At 41.1% G+C, this 17236-nt stretch overlaps 2 protein-coding genes across 2 annotated transcripts; one reads left to right on the forward strand and one right to left on the reverse strand.

Annotated features, from left to right (window-relative positions):
- Positions 1 to 709: 709 nt before the first annotated feature.
- On the reverse strand, positions 710 to 3873 carry grhprb (glyoxylate reductase/hydroxypyruvate reductase b). The gene is made up of 9 exons (XM_026170906.2): positions 3361 to 3873; positions 2802 to 2935; positions 2648 to 2720; positions 2370 to 2486; positions 2170 to 2258; positions 1965 to 2069; positions 1534 to 1669; positions 1029 to 1159; positions 710 to 939 (listed from the first exon to the last, which is right to left on the reverse strand). The coding sequence occupies exons 1-9, from the start codon at positions 3531 to 3533 to the stop codon at positions 818 to 820; spliced, it is 1080 nt and encodes a 359-aa protein (XP_026026691.1). The 5' UTR covers positions 3534 to 3873; the 3' UTR covers positions 710 to 817.
- A 2208-nt stretch (positions 3874 to 6081) lies between these two features.
- On the forward strand, positions 6082 to 17215 carry uba6 (ubiquitin like modifier activating enzyme 6). Its single transcript, XM_026170908.2, has 32 exons — positions 6082 to 6159; positions 6626 to 6717; positions 6855 to 6949; positions 7037 to 7065; positions 7183 to 7277; positions 8034 to 8145; positions 8669 to 8749; positions 8852 to 8974; positions 9149 to 9272; positions 9503 to 9606; positions 9727 to 9789; positions 10174 to 10250; positions 10372 to 10438; positions 10570 to 10713; positions 10830 to 10976; positions 11056 to 11136; positions 11225 to 11302; positions 11392 to 11573; positions 11792 to 11897; positions 11993 to 12082; positions 12193 to 12273; positions 12373 to 12501; positions 12619 to 12670; positions 12788 to 12851; positions 12930 to 12999; positions 13086 to 13157; positions 13298 to 13421; positions 13563 to 13756; positions 13925 to 14052; positions 14697 to 14784; positions 14904 to 14998; positions 15314 to 17215. The coding sequence occupies exons 2-32, from the start codon at positions 6677 to 6679 to the stop codon at positions 15453 to 15455; spliced, it is 3078 nt and encodes a 1025-aa protein (XP_026026693.1). The 5' UTR covers positions 6082 to 6159; positions 6626 to 6676; the 3' UTR covers positions 15456 to 17215.
- The last annotated feature ends 21 nt before the right edge of the window (positions 17216 to 17236 follow it).

Consider the following 17236-nt stretch of genomic DNA (forward strand, 5'->3'; position numbering starts at 1 on the left):
TATCACACGTGTGTTAGATCATCAAACTAATTCTAACATAAGACAAAATAACCTGAGTAAATACAAAATTGTTTTTTGTTTGTTAAATTAAGAGATAACTGTGATTAACCACACTTTTGGGGAAAGCTGAGTTCAATTTCCGTATCCACACTCAGGCCTGATTACTGCAAGACCCGTTGATTCAAGAAATTGCTAACATAGAAGCTGTCTGACAAAGCTAACTAGGCTAAAAGTTCTCAAAAAGCAACGCAACATGCAATGAGCAGCTGAGAAGCAATGTCACTGACACCTATCAGAGTGGAAAGAGTTACAGAGCCATTTCTTAGGCTTGATCCTGAATCCTGAAGGAGAATGTCCGGCTATCAGCTTTTCCCCACGCTTGAGTTGTGCAGCAGTACAATGATCTGAGCCAGGTTGTTCATGCGCCAACCCTCCAATGTGGCTGAAATATAACAATTCTGCAAAGAGGAGTGAGCCGAAATTCCTCCACAGAGATGAGTAAAAATCTTTTTGCAGTTCTTGCTGCCAAAGTGTGGGAAACCAGTAGGTTTATAGGAGCAATCACTTTTTCACCCAGGGCCTGCTAGGTTTGAATCACTTTTTTTTCCATATAATTTGAAAATCAGAAAGGGGGCAAAAACTTTTTCACAGCACTCTAGAATCCCAAACTAAAAAATGTGAAACTGAAGACTAAAGAAAAAGGAGACAGTTGCAACACTGCAAGGATTTACTTCAGTCAGCAAAATATATTTTGAACAGTAAGTAGAACTAATCATCCACTATTTGATCATTTTTTCAGAGTGGAAGCTGTTTCTTCTTAAAGCTTGAGCTCTTTGATCATCGGCTGCCCTCGCAGGCCCAGGAGGAGGTTGTTTGCCGCCAGGGAAGACATAGCATCACGGGTAGTATAGGAGGCACTCGCAATATGGGGTAGAATCACTGCAGGAAGAGAAAATATTAAAACCTAATGATAGGCAGAGAGGACCAAGTGTGATTTAAAAACCTGTTCAAAGTAGCAGAATGCCCACCACAGTTTTTGAGCGTAAACAGTGGGTGGTTGGTTGGCAGCGGCTCAGGAACAGTGACATCTAATCCAGCTCCTGCGATCTGCCCTGTGGACAGAGCTTCATACAAGTCTTCCTGGTTCACCACCCCGCCTCTGCACAACAGCAAAGTCAGTTATAGACTCAAAGGGCAGAATCCTCTCTGCTGATTGCCTACAGTACATATCCATTTCTCCAGATGCAAGTCACCGAGAAGTTAAATGATTAGTCATTCTAATTTCCTGTGAGTGAACTAGTCAACTGTGGAGGTCATTTTGTGAAACTGCGAGCAATTCTAATATCTCAAATGTGAATATTTGGATTTGAGGAAACACAATGGTCATTTCTTAAAACCGCTACCTTGCATTTTGTGTATTAAATGGTGATCAGTGAAGGAAAATAACCTGTTAAACATCAGGTTAATCAGTAATTAATGAGCACAACACTCACAGACCACTCTTGGGGTCATGCATGTATCAGGTAGGGATACCTGCTCGTGTTGATGAAGATGGAAGTCTTTTTCATCTTGGAGAAGAGGTTCTTATTGCAGATCTCCTTTGTCTCTGGTGTTAGAGCACAGCACACAGCCAGGAAATCTGACTGCTTTGCCAGCTCATCAAAAGAGACTAGAACAAGATACAGTGCAAGGTTATTAAAAATAAACTGAAAACTAAAATAAAACAAACCTTTTTAGCTGGTAGGAATCAGATGAAAACTAAACTAGATGCACTAATATCACTTTTATCATATTAGGTTTGTGGATGGCTCTTAGGACTTCAAGAAAGACTTATAAAAAGTCAAAAGGTTTTAAGTAGCCTTATCTTTTGACTAGCCCCTTAAACCTGCCTCTCATCTGCCCTGTTGGCAGGGGATCTTTTGTCCACATATCATAGAGTAACGTCCTTGCTGGGTCTTCCTTACCATATTCTGCATTGATGGCACTCGCCAACTCAGGCCTGGGGGCCACATCTGTGTAGATAAACTTCCTTACTTTGAAAGGTGCCAGACGCTCAGCAATGGCCACACCTTTGAGTACAATCACACACTGTAAAAAGCTCATAACTGACAGAAATGGCAGTTTGACGATACGCTGATGTAAAGGTTGTCTTAGTGACGTGCTGCTTACCGATCCTGCCTAGTCCGAGAATACCGACAGTGCTGTTGGCCAGCTCATAACCACACAGCCACAGCGTTCTCCACGTGCCCCAGCCGCCACTGGCATCAGTGAGAGAAAGAGAGAATTTGTTTTGCACAGTTTGCATTTTTGCATGTATGTTTTAGTAAGTTTTCCACACATGTGTGATCTTATTTTGTATATGACAGTACGTCTTGGCCTCATGTGTGGCCTCTATGAGCCTCCTGGAGGTCGCAAGCAGCAGAGCTACTGTCAACTCAGCAACAGCATCTGTCAGGACTTCAGGGGTATAACCTATACGGATTCCTCTGTAGGGGAACATAAACATTGCATACAACGTTACATGAATATTTCACTGCCTATTTGCATGTTAAGAACCTTTTTTCATAAAGGGAAGATCACTCTCAGTAGAGCCATGAACGGCATTCACACGTGTTACAATAAAATAAAACAGAAAGAGGGAACTCACCGTTTCTTCAGCTCATCCAAAGACAGATGATCGAATCCCACTGACATTGTACTGAGGACCTTCAGGTTTGGACCTGCAGGAATACATCACACATATAAAGACATGCAAGGCTGTTTGTTGCATTTAGGTTATTTGTCAAAGGCAAAGGGCAGACCTGCAGCGTCCAACAGTTCCGCATCAATTTTTTCTGTCAGCGTGCAAAGCAGACCATCTACACCTTTGACCTTCTGAAGGAGCTCCTTCCTGGGCACCGGTATGTCATCTGAGTCCCACAGCTCAAACTGCACCCTAGGGAAACAGAAATCACATGACTGAAGATTTAAATCAAATCCAGTTTTGAAAAAAACAAAAAAAATCCCAAATGCATGAGCACAGGTTTCACATTTATATACAGATAATGGTTCTTCTTAGAGATACATAATCTCAAAGTGCTTTTCATAGAAATCCTGGGATTTTAAGGTGCAGTGAAACATTTGTGCAGTTCTCTTTCTCAGGGAATACCCTTTAGACTATGTGCTTTATTTGACGAGACCTTAAGGCAAACATTAGCAGTCATGTTTGTTCAAAGTAAATGATGAACCTCAGACCAGACATTCAAACTGCTTAAAGTGATCACTGTCAAATCTCCTGCGGCACACATCGCGTAGTTACATAAAAATGCTAAAAAATTTGTTATTTTAAGTGACATAACAGGATACAAAAAAAATACTCACTGTCCGGATTTGCGGAGGATCTTCAGGCCCTCAGGTGGGATCTGTCGTGTGACGTAGACGCGTGGCAGGGTTGACATCTCCCTCTGGATGTTGCTTGTTAGACCCCCGGTAATGTTCAAAGGAGTAACGGCGATCTTCTGGAGCCGACGGAGTGCCATGCGACTGCACCACATTGCAGCGTAAGTGCGTGGGCAGAGTGTCCACAGTGTAGGATGAGTAGACTCTGGAGACTGTTGTGGGATTTGTGTGTGATTCTGGCTGCAGATCAAGGGGGAGGCTCCTTTGTGAACTAACCAATATGATAAAAGGGCGGGAGTCTGAAGGCCATTGCATAGTCTGAAGGTCTGAAGGTTAGAGATACTTATCCCTAGCCCCCCCCCCCCCCCAAAAAAAAAAAAAAAAGAAGAAGCAAAAATCGGTCCAATTTTGTCTCTGATTATGGAACTGGAGGCACAAGCATACCTACCCGCTGCGACAAAGACAGTACCAGAATTGTGTTTTCCATCGAGTTGTGGTGTAAATGTTTCACTTAGCTGGTGAACTTTGTTTCTTTAAATGAGGGGGGGGGACCTGAACATTGTTTTTTATCTTCTGCTTTCACTGGTTGCGACCAGTTTTTATATCTGGCTTTTTCCAACACGAGCCTGCCTGCGTTGTCATGAAAATAGAAAAGTTGTTGCTTGGTTGATTGCTTATTTTTTCTCAAACTGAAAAATAAAATACCCCTAACCCGTAATGGCTGGAGGAGGTATTGTCACACCTCAAATCCAAAGCGATAAAGCAGACTCATCATCGACAAGGTTGATTTAAGATAAGGCAATATTTTCTGACATGTTTCTGCTGTTTCTGTCCTGCTTTCAGTTGGATGGACCTTAAAATCATTATTGTGTTACAGGTATTACTTTTGTGCTATCTTTTTCTTTTATGAATAGAATGCATTGTTGTCACCATATTCACATATACAATATACATCTATACGGTGAAAAGTCTTAAGACACTCTTAATCACTTTATATTTTTATAGGAAAACGCGAAATAGACTCAGCAACTTATTGAAACATGTGCAAACACACATAGAAATACAGTATATAAGGGGAAAAAATAGAGTTTGTACAATTCTAATGAGCTCGGAAGTCAGTACTTAGTATTATTGGTAGAACAGTGTGTTATTTATTCTTTAACACAGCCTGGACACTCTTAACCTTTATTTCTTTAATTGTGTAGTCTTCAGGAATAGTTCTCCAGGCTTCTTGTAGGACATTTAAAGCTCTTCTTGAAATGTTGACTTCCTTTTCTTCCCTTCTCTGTCAACATGATCCCACACTGCTTCGGTAATGTTGTGGTCCGGACTCTGAGGAGGCCAGTCCATGACTGATAGTGTGTGTTTTTCTAACCAGGTATGCTTTTACTGCATTAGCCATTGCCAATCATGAGCTTTTCTGTTGGTAGTTGTTCAAAATGTGTGTTGATAATTCAATTTGTTTTGACAAAATCCCCAACACAACTGTCTGAAGTGCAGATTGAAACCATGACAGAGTCTCCACTGTGTTTTACAGACCATCACTTATAATTTGTAAACACTGACTTAGACACTAACTGTTCTACCTCTCTTCCGACCTCTTCTGCACATACTGATGAGCTTTTCTCCCTGCTTCCCCTCCTTAAGACTGGCTTCTTTTTTTTTTTTTTTTTTTTTTTTGCCTGTCCCGTTTGGCTCTTTTGCCATCAGAATTGTTGTCTAAAGGCAAAGAAAGATGCCCAACGGATTTACTTTACCAAACTGACCATCCCAGCCTTGCCGTAATGGTCCATTTGATTCACCTTTTATTGTTTATTTTATTTTCACTTACTGAATACGGGACAGACTTGACTGGGGGAAAGAAGGGGAGAAAGAAAGAGGGAAAGAGAAACAGCTGAGAAGAGGGACGGGGGAGAAGGGCAAAAGACAAAAACCAACAGAACGGGCAGAGAAAAAAAATGCATATATCAATCACCTGGATCACCTGCTGAGAAAGAAAAAAGAAAGCAAGCAGAAGAGAACAAGAGTAATAGAATAAACAACATCACAATGATATATGGGAATATGACAGTAAATACTAGACTGGCTTCTTAACAGCCACTGAAACAGTGAACAGTAGATTTATTAAATCAAGAGTCAGAAGCATCTCCCAGGACCTGTGTCAGATATTTGTTAGATGCTTTACCTGTTTTATTTTTTAAAAAATTGTTAATTTAATTTACTTATTTTGTTTTTTTCCCCACTTCTCAGTTTCTTCAATATTATTAAAGACACACTGCACAACATGTTCAGATATGCCAAGTTTTCAGCAAATAAATCCTGTGTTTTTGTGGGGGAGAAGGGGGGGGGGGGGGGTTCTGCTTGTAACAAAGTGTCTAAAGATTCCATTTAAAATTGGTATTTTTCTAAGTTGTCTGTTACGTTTAGATCCTTGAATTTGGTGCCTTTTAGCTATTGAATGAGTCATGGATCAGTGTTAGGTTTTTTAAAAAGCAAGCAAAAAGAAATGGGTGGTAACTCAAGATTACACCTCTGAAAACAAAATGGTGAAATTTTATTCTTTAGAAAAATGTCACCCGAAATCTAGTAAATCATCATAAATGTTTGTTATTTTATCAACAACACAAAATAAGTAACGTTTATTCACAAATATAGTCCTAGAAGTTTCCGTGAAATGATTGGTTGACGTTGGCCACGTGAGTGCGTTAACCCGGAAACACTCCAAGTTTTTTAACCAGTCACAGCCATTCATTCGCTGCAGCTCGCTGGGCTTACTGACAGGTACCTGCGTGTGATATTCTGACTAATTTTAAGTACATTTATAGCAGTGTTTACATATTGCTTGATAGAAACAACTATTCCTTAAACATTTGTCTACTCCCTGGAGTTATTTGTAGCCTCGTGTTTGTGTCGCCACTTTTAATGAGTTTATGAGAAGTGTCTCCGTAACCGGCACCGGGCAGCAGCATTAGCTAGCTGTAGCCGCTAGCGTTGAGCTTCGGCAACTTCATAAGTCATCTAGCTTTACTAAGGCACGTGTATTAACCCCTTTAATGTCGGGCTTTTTTAAAGCCGCTTGGTTAATTCAGTTCAGGTCAGCTCAGCTCGGTGGGGTCAACCATGTTGCTGACAGCTAACTGGCATCAACAGTTAGTTAGCTGTGCGGCTCATTAACAGCAGGGCGTTGGTTTTAAATCTATATCGCTCAATCAGACAAGGTTAATTACTCTATTTATATTTTTAACAGGAAGCATCTCTATCTTTGAGGCACTTGCTCTCCCCCCCTTCCCCTCCCACCATGGCTACAGACTCGATGGAGATTGACGACTCTCTTTACAGGCAAGCCTCACCATCCTTATAATTTGCCTTTTTAATGGTTTATATTACAACCAGCGCCGTTATTGTTCGTGGTGTTTCCATTCGTCCTTCTAGCACATTCCTTCACAGTGACTCTTCATCTCTCTCTCACTCTTTAGCCGCCAGCGATATGTGCTTGGAGACAGTGCCATGCACCAGATGGCCCAGTCCTCAGTCTTTCTCAGTGGAATGGGAGGAATGGGAGTAGAGATAGGTAGGCAATATTTAATGGTTTGGTGTTTGTATGAGCCATGCAAGGAACTCTAACATGACTCTAAATCTTTTGGGTTTGGTTTCGCAGCAAAAAATATTGTCCTGGCTGGTGTAAAGGTAGGCGCGCTCTCTTAATATTACAGCAATGTGTCATTCTCAGCATCTTGCAAGTCCAAAGGTCTTGTAGTCATAATTGTTCGAACCTATTGTCCTGTTTGTCCTCTGTATGTACAGGCAGTCACGCTTCATGACACAAAACAGTGTGAGACCTGGGATCTTGGCTCCAACTTCTTTATCCGCAAAGAGGATGTTTTGAGCCAGAGGAGGAGGTAATGAACCCCACGGGCAGGACTCTCCTTACCCTCTTAAATAGGCATGCACCAGTGTAGCTTATTCATTCCTCATGAAGATGCCTTAAAGGAGCGGGCTGATAATATTGCTGAATAAATACATTGCAAACCATTCTCTTTTTATGTGAAACAGTCATTATTAAAATGACAAAATAACAAGATCAAAACCTAATTAATTTGAACTTGTTTCCTTTCATCTTGGTCTGTGCTTAAATTGAATTGATACATTTAAGCTATTGCTGCTCCCCTTTGTTACTGTGTATGTCTGTTTAACCATACCCTCCTTGCTTGCACAAGATAATTACGGACTGCACTAATCAAGTTGTGCAGTTGTAAAAACTTTACAACTGCACAACTTGATTAGTGCAGTCCGTAATTGTGTAAACTACACAACGATACAGAAATGGTGACACTGACAGGGACAGCACCATTGTCTGCTGTTGTCATCAGCTCAGCTGATCACTGTTTGGTTTCTGTTAAATCACAATTAGGTCACAAACAGTGAAAGCCACCAAAGTGACGATCCTTTCTTGTTAGTTTCATGTTGTGCTAATGTACCAAATAAAGAATAACATTTTAGTTCAGTTTAACTGAATATAATTGTGATTGACCAGTGCGTACCTGATACAGCTCTGAGTAGGTATCAGAGTGATAGGTGGTATAAACATTGAGACTGGTGCATCCTAACTCAGATACTTTCTCATGTTTACCCACTCCCTTGTGTTTCTCCCACAGGGTGGAGGCAGTGTGCCCTCACGTTGCAGAGTTGAACCCTTATGTCCACGTTGACATGTCTTTCTCTGCTCTTGACGACAACACTGATCTCGGTTTTCTCAGAAGGTACCAGGTAAGTCATTACCTTTCAGACTCCGGGTTGTAAGCTAACCCATGGTTAGTAGGACAGACATTTTTTTTTTAATAGGTTGCTCCCACGCCCTCAGAAACCCCCTAGTGATTAAAAATATGAGGTGTAGAGAAGTATGAAGACACCCGCCCCTTCCCTGAAGACCAATGTGGCTTAACAAGAGTTTCCAATAGAAAGATTTCATCATAGAGAAACATTTCTGAATGTCAATAAAACTCATGAAGCTACTCCAGCAGTGTGATTCACTTCACAGCTGCCTCTTACAGATGTTCTAGTTATGTTTCTCCCCTGGTCTAAAGGAATGTTGAACCTAAAGGTCGGCATTTCATAACGGCACAGCAAGTCGCGAAGGGTTGATCTCGTTTTTATATCGATCATGTATTTGGCCACCAACTGGCATTCAATTTAAAATAAAATGCTTGTACGTAACTGCTTTTCTTCTCTACCGCATAGTCTGCTATGGACTCCAGATAATGTTTATTGTCTGCTCTGCTTCCTCCTCTAGTGTGTGATTTTGACTGAGGCCAGATTGAGCCTACAGAAGAGAGTAAATGAGTTCTGCCACTCACAACAACCCCCTATCAGAGTAAGTCTGCTCTCCTTGTTGTGCTTATGCATTACAGTTGCACTGCGAGAGCTCACAGATGGGTAAATATTAACCAAAACTGTTGCGTGTGTATTGCTTCAGTTCATCAGCTGTGACGTGTACGGTATCTGTGCACGAGTGTTTTGTGATTTTGGAGAAGAGTTTGAGGTGTTCGACCCCACAGGAGAGGAGCCCAAGGAGGTTTTCATTCAAAGTATCACTCAGGTATTCCCCCCGACCACACCCCACAAAAAATAAAAAATGACAGATAAATAAATTGTTCCAGCTTTTCTTCAAAAAATTCAACACCTACAATTTGCAGTAAAGTTTGCCTGTTAATCTTCTGCTTAGTCAGTAAATGAGCGAACTTTGGGTGAACTTTTCTGCAAACTGTTTTAGGATAATCCTGGGATGGTAACCTGCATGGACAACCAACCCCACGGCCTACAGACAGGGCAGAGTGTTGTTTTCAGAGAGGTCGGTGGCATGGTGGAGCTCAACGGCACATCTCGGCAGGTTTCAGGTACTATGGTTACAATTTTATTACTGTAATGCATAACAGCGGCGTCTCCAAGATTATTGTTATTATTTGTACAAACTCAAACTGGTGTTTTTATTTATTTTGCTGGACGCAAATGCAAAAATGTATCTGGCAATGTCTTTGGTGACTTGTTTTCTATATGTATGTTCATATTAAGTGTGTGTGTGTGTGTGTGTGTGTGTGTGTGTGTGTGTGTGTGTGTGTGGTTATAGTCCTTTCTTCTCACAGCTTTGCAATAGGAGACACATCTCAGCTACAACCATACACACATGGAGGTTTCTTTGTCATGGTGAAAACCCCTAAAATGTACAGATTTGTAAGTAGACTAGTTTTCATATTAACAGTGTTGTCCAGTTATGATTTAAAAACATGCAGATATGTTTAAATGACCATCACTTGTGTGTATGCTAACAATAACTCACAATATTTATTTCAGGAAACATTAGAGCGACAGCTGTGTGAACCTCGGGTCCTGACTCCGGACTTCAGTAAACCAGAGGTAAGAGGAAACTAGGTAGAAACTTATATCCTACAGAGGGGAATAGTGTGACATTTAAACATCGTTTTATTGCAGCTTCGTGACTCACATGGCTAAGAACAGTGTGAGTTAGAAACTGATCAAAACTTTCCCATGGCTCTCTTGCTACACAGTTGGTTCTCCTGACAGTATCCCACATGCTTAAACATACTGCCTTCACGTTTAAACAATAGAAACATGTACAGAGCAGAGATACCCTTTCTTTCACATTGATGTTTAACTAGGTTTACAAAACAGGTTAAACTAACGTAGACCCAGTGTTTCTTAGCCAAGTTCACAAATGCCTGTTTTTCTTTGAGTTTAAGAAGCCGATTTCTTCAGTCCTGTTTTAAATCTGCTTCTCAGGCCCCACTTCAAATCCATGCTGGCATGTTGGCACTGGACACCTTCCAGGAGCAGCACAGTAGACTTCCTAACACTGGGTAAGTAAAATTTCCATATCAGATCAGTACTTTTTACCCTCCAGTCTAATGTTGTGCTCTGCTTTCTCTGTGCGATATGATTGCTAAGCACTGAAGAGCGCCTTTTCTTTGATGTCATCAGGTGTTTACAGGATGCTGAGGTTTTACTAAAGCTGACTGAGGAAGTGAATGCAGCTCTCAAGAGCAAAGTGAGCTTTACTGTTTTCCACATTTCATCACTGCAAAGGCAGCCACTCATTGTCTGACAAATGACTGCATGCACACTGGTGTGATAACATTATACTCTCTTTTCCTCTCCTCTGTGACTCCTTCCTCCCAGGCTTCTGTGAATACTGAGCTAGTACGCTGCCTTTCAAGGACAGCAAGGGGTGCTCTCCCTCCATTAGCAGCAGCTGTTGGAGGTTTAGCCAGTCAGGAAGTTCTTAAGGCCATCACAGGGAAGTTTGCACCCCTGCAGCAATGGGTAGGTCACTAAATTTGAAGCTGTGGTTTTATAGCTCACTGTAAGCCGTTTTCCAACCCTGAAAGAAAATGTTTTATTATCCAGTTTTGTTTTGTTTTGTTTTATCACATTTTTAGTTTTATCTTGACGCTATTGAGGTAGTCAAGCCACTTCAGCCTCTTTCTGCTGAGGAGTTTTCCCCTAGGGGTGATCGATATGATGGATTACGAGCTTGCATTGGTGACTCACTGTGTTTACAACTACACAAGCTAAGGGTCTTTATGGTAAGATTTAGAAGTTCTCAATGTGTTTAAGGTTTTTATTGAATCATGCTAGTTTACCCCAAAATAAATTATTTTATAGGTTGGCTGTGGAGCAATAGGCTGTGAGATGCTGAAAAACTTCGCCCTGCTTGGAATTGGATTGGCCAAGAGCTCAGGGGAGGTGGGTATTTATTCTTTATGCATTTACCTAAGTTTTACCTCACTGTGAAAAGTTTACTGGAATTTCATTTGCATATTTAACTTCTCAGGTGTGCATCACAGACCCAGACCTCATAGAAAAGTCTAACCTCAATAGGCAGTTTCTCTTCAGGCCACATCATATACAGGTGAATAGACGTGCATTTCTGCACCGGTCAGGCTCGGGCTTGGTCAGCGCATTGCTGCATTTAAGCCGTCTGTTTCCTCTCTGCTTTAGAAACCCAAAAGTACCACAGCAGCAGAGGCTACTCATGATATAAACCCAGACCTACAGGTGGAAGCTCACCTCAACAAGGTGTGTCCGGCTACTGAGAACATCTACAATGACTCATTCTACTCTTCATTAAACATAGTGGTCACTGCGCTGGACAACGTAGAGGCACGGAGATATGTGGACAGGTTGGTGAAGACATTGTAACGATGAACAGCTTCACTTCATTCACTTCAGTATTCGATGTTCAATGAACCAAAGTGAAGCAGAATCCATGTGTGATTATTGTGACCCCTGACCTCATGATTACCATTGTCATGACATGAATCTAGAAGTTGCAGTTTAATAAAGTATTTGTTGTCATTTAAAAAGAGTTTTTCCTTTTTTGTAACTTATGTATTTTCAGCCGCTGTGTATCCAATCAGAGGCCTCTCCTAGACTCTGGCACCATGGGAACTAAAGGGCACACCGAAATCATTGTGCCAAACTTGACAGAGTCTTACAATAGCCATGTGAGTCTGTGGAAGAGGCTCATGTTATTGGTTTTCTGTGCTGGACATGTGCAGTCCCGTCACCAACCTAAAATCGCTTTTCTTCTGCCTCCCAGAGGGACCCCCCAGAAGAGGAGATCCCATTCTGCACTCTCAAGTCTTTCCCTTCTGTTATAGAGCACACCATCCAGTGGGCCAGAGATAAGGTCAGGCAGCTGAAAGACCCAACAGTATTCTTTTTCCACACTGCAAATTATTGTTTTGAAAGTCTGAGTGTACTTCCTAATTTTAATTTTTTAAATTTTTGGCTTTCTAGTTTGAGAGTGCCTTTGTCCACAAGCCCTCCATGTACAACTCGTTCTGGCAGACCCATTCCTCGGCTGAGGTGGTGCTGCAGGTAAGGCACAAGTGCAGTTTTCACTGATGAAAATCACCCCAGCAGTGCAGCTGTTTAATCAATAAAAACAACTTTGATTGTGTGTGTTTGTCTGTGTAGAGGATGCAGGCAGGGGAAAGTCTGGAAGGGTCATTCCAGGTCATGAAGCTGCTGAGCAGACAGCCCACTCAGTGGGAACAATGCGTTGCTGTTGCTCGTCTGAAATTTGAGAAATATTTCAAGAGAAAGGTAATGAAAATACACATTCCTATCGAAGGGGCTGTGTGGTTTACGATTATGTTTTGTTTGGTTTTTGTTTGTTTTTTTTCTTTTCGGTTTTTTCACTTTACTGCTGTTTTCATGTAGGCCCTACAGCTGCTGCACTCTTTCCCCCTGGACACAAGGTTAAAAGATGGAAGTAAGTGTTAAATAATCAGATGGAAACCAGAATCAAGTTATCAAGCAAATTAACGGGTATAGCTAATTCATAAATGGCACGTAAAAGTATTTAGTGAAAAATCTCCCAATTCCTCAGGTTTGTTTTGGCAGTCTCCAAAAAGACCACCAACACCTCTTGAATTTGACTTGAAAGACTCTTTGTAAGTATGCCCTTCTGCTAACCGATAAGCTAAATATACTCAGATATTCACTTTTAAACTCTCCTCTGTTCCCATCAGGCACTTTGCTTTCATTGTGAGCACTGCCCGGCTCTTCGCAGGGATTTATAACATCCCTTATTCAGAAAGGGTGGGTGGCAAGCATTTAAATCTAATCGCACACATACACAACACACATACGTAATGACTTACTGACTGTGCGATTGTGTTTTTCAGGATCTTTCTGAAGAGGCTATTACCAGGATTCTTGCAGATGTCAAGATTCCAGAGTACAGGCCCTCAGAAAAAGTAAGCTGTTCTGTTGATCTGAACTTTACACTTTCAAACAAGCCCCCCCCCCCCCCCCCCCCCAAAACAAAAACAAAAAACAAAACAAAACCAGAAAACAAACCACCCTAATCTTTTTGATGTGACTCTGTCCCTACCAGTGCATAGAAACAGATGAGACGGCAAGGAAGCCTGATCAGATAAAGATGCCTCTAAGCAGTGAAGAGGAAAGGGACGCCATCACTCATTTGGAGCAGGCTATTGCTACTGACAGGGTCACACCAGGTATGCAAATACTCAACATATCCTTTTTCTTTTTTTTTACGTCTGAAGGAGACACAAGCTGACTGACAAATTGAAAACGTGAAAGCTGGAGTGTTACATTTGTGATTAACGATTGGAGTGTGTGTCCTGTAAATTGTGCAGAACGGTTACGGATGAGTCCACTTCAGTTTGAAAAGGATGATGACAGCAACGGTCACATGGACTTTGTCGCATCAGCATCCTCTCTCAGAGCCATCATGTACTCCATTGAGCCAGCTGACAGACTTAAGACCAAACGCATTGCTGGGAAGATAATCCCCGCCATTGCCACGGCAACAGCTGCAGTGGCTGGTTTGGTGAGCACAGACCTTGAGATACTCGTGTGGTTTTTAAGGATTGCATCCAGCAGATAATGCTCATCATCCATTAGGTTATGTTTTGATTGAAGAATAAGGTGTACAATATGTTTTTAAAATGTTGATTTAATGGTATGGTAACCTTGTGTATTAATGTGATGCACTCAGGTGGCGCTGGAGTTGATCAAGGTGGTTGGAGGCTTCGGGTTTGAATCGCACAAAAACTGCTTCTTTAACTTGGCCATTCCTGTAGTCGTTCTTACCGAGCCTGCTGCAGTCAAACAGACACTCATCAGGTACACTCATCATATTCACGCTTTATCACACCTCCACAGAATAATGGGACTTTCGACAAATTACGATTTCATCCAGACATTGTGATGCAGCACAAGAGGTCGCCACAGTGCGTTGCTCTACACGTTTCATGTCACTTTTTTAAAAAAAAATTTAATATGCCGGATGCGCTTCCCGAAACTCCTCCTAAGGCATTTGTGTCTCCTGAGTCAATGATGAGCTCAGTTGTGGCTCCATGGTTTAGTTGTTAACATGTTCGCCTCACACGCGAAAGATCCCAGTGGGAAACGCAAATCCAGCCTCACGGAGTCATAAGACAGTGCGGTGCTAATGCCTGGAAGAAGGGTTCGGAGAGTTGTATCCGGAGTAAATGTCTGTGCCAAATATGCAGATCCATCCACAGCAGTGACCTCTTGTGAAATAAGGGGATCTCAGATTTTTAACTGATGCTATGAAGTTCCGACTTCCAGTGGACTGTTCTGTAAGAAGATGTTGCTGTTTTTGGATTCTGTGTACTGAAACTTTCAAGTCCTGCACTCTTAGTGACCACTTACTGTTGCACTATCACAGCATCCATGGGGAAATTACATTTACCATGTTATTATTATAATGTCATGTAGTAACAGCTCCATTGCATCTCTTCCAGGAACAACATCTACTACACCATCTGGGACTGCTGGACTGTCTTTGGCCACGAGGACTTCACTCTCTCTGACTTCATGAATGCTGTCAGGGTATGAAGCATTTACTCCCATTATCCAGTGATTTGCAGCTGTTAGATTATTGTATTCTTCCTCAGATTCTTGTTGTTGCAGAGAATATTTTCGTTAATGAGCTGTTTTGTTATTTACAGGAAAAGTATGGAATTGAACCCACTATGGTCGTCCACGGTGTAAAGATGCTCTATGTGCCTGTGATGCCTGGACACTCCAAGAGGCTCAAATTGACGTATGTGTTTTCCTCCAAACTTTTCCTTATTTCGTCTTTCTTTTTATAATAAGTGTTTTTGAAGGGAGTAGGCAATGAATGTGTTGCTTAAGGGCACATCAGAATCGGGAGGGTGGATACTCTTAAACAAGAGATTAAAGCAGAGACACTCACACTTCCCTCACACTGCCTACATAGTGTTTTCCTGGTCTAAACTTCCAGGTGTGTGCCTGTACATGTGCTCATTACATCGTTGTTTTTTTGTTTTGTTTTTTCAATTTGCTGAAATGTTCACAGTGCATTTATTCGTCTATCTTTGCCTCTGATTTTTCACAGGATGCATAAACTAATCAAGCCATCAGTGGACCGCCGCTACGTAGACCTTACTGTGTCATTTGCTCCCGAGGCAGATGGAGATGAGGACCTCCCTGGTCCTCCGGTCAGGTACTACTTCAGCCCCGATGGCGAGACTCCCTGACACCTCCCTCAATGTCATCCTCAAGCCTCTTGTGTCCTTATTTCCCTTCTTTTATGTAAATTGTTACACCCCAATTGCTTTGGCATGGGCCAAGAGTTTTCCCTCAGGATGTTACCTGACAAAGTCAAAACTCCTTGCCTTAGCACAAACCCCTCTTGTACTTCATGGAGCAAGAAAAGCCAGTCGTGGTCCCAGTTCCGTTTTTGTTTTTTTGTTGTTGTTTTCCCCTGTTGCCTAAGATCTAGCCAGTGGAACACAAGGAGTAGCACTTATAATTATACCTGTGTACATATACTTTGTTCCTTTTTTCTTTTTTTTTTTTACTCTGGTGAAATGCACAGCTCTGGTTGTGTCGATGCCTTAATTGATTATTAACCTTTTTTTTTCTGTTTGTGGCAGCGAGTCTGACTAAAATCTGTGTTTACAGGAATCTTTAAACTCCCGACACACAGACCCATTTAGTTGTTGTGTTCAACTTTTTTCTTTTTGTGAGTTAAACTTTTGGCACAATAAAAACAAGTAGTTGGTAGGCCTCGCAACATCTTCGTCCTCTGAGTTCTTTGAGAATATTGCCAACCACAAATTTTCCAATTATTTTCTGTCTCCCTCTATAGAAATAAAATTAAAAAAAATCAAGATTTGTTGTATAATTTTAAGGTGCGAGAAGTTAAGTGGACAATGGCAAAACCACCAAAGATAGTGATTATCATTTTGTCTGCAGATTCTTTTTTTTTTTTTCTTTTTTTTCCCTCCATCACTTTGACTGCCTCATTATAAAACATGTTTCAAACACGGGGCATGGATATCACCCAGCATTTGAGAGCAACACACAAGCTTTGTTTTACTTAAAGGTTAAGCTGAAGTTGTTCTGCAGTCAGTCGGGTGTAAAATGACACCGTCAGTGTGTGGTGCACTTAAAAACAAAAAATGGGTTAAAAAAAAAAAGTAAATTGTAGCTGTTAGTCTTACCTACCTTAATAAATACTTGGGTAATGACTACACTGACATTAGTTTGAGCAAACAAGATGTTCTTCATTAACAATACAAAAACTGACGTGAGTTTACTGTTTCACACATAGAAAAGCCTTATTTTGACAGACATTAAACATCTGGGATCACACTCCTGTGTTATAACACATTTGTTTTAAAAGAAAATCTTTGCTGTTCATGATTTGTTGTATTTGTTCATGAATGTCTGTGACATGTATTTATTTACTTGTTATGCTTTTTTTTTTTTTTTTTTTTTTTTTGGTTTGTTTGGGTCAGACTGAGCCTGTATTGATGAGCTCTAAGTAATGGTGCACTGGTTAAATAATCAATAATGAATAGTAGTCATCCAGAAAGTCTTTCTCCAGGTTTATAATTCTCCCTTTCATTAAGTTCCAGGTTAAAAAGAAGGCTTTCGATCAGTCTGTAGTGCCTACAGTGGCAATAACGTCAGTGTAGTTTTGAATGGAATCAGTTAAATTGAACTTTGTCTTGAAGATTAAGTCGCATCTTATCATCTGTCTTGGACCTTCTGGCTGAACACCACAACGAGATGCTTCCTCAGTGTTCCTTTGTTTCTCTGCTCAAAACCAGAGGTGGTGAAATTTCCTTTCTACAGCAGATGTCTACCCATAATGACAACACTTCTTGTGCAGTGAATTCATCATTTTAAAACAAAGCAGTGTTAATTACAGATACTGATGTATGTTCTTGTGACAGACAAGCTCAACCAGTGGTCCAATAAAATGTGAGATTTCAGGATGTCTTCAAAATTGAAGCTGCTGACTCGTTCT

The sequence above is a fragment of the Astatotilapia calliptera genome, chromosome 6 (assembly GCF_964374335.1).
Source record: "Astatotilapia calliptera chromosome 6, fAstCal68.1, whole genome shotgun sequence".
In the NCBI taxonomy this organism is placed as follows: Eukaryota; Metazoa; Chordata; class Actinopteri; order Cichliformes; family Cichlidae; genus Astatotilapia; species Astatotilapia calliptera.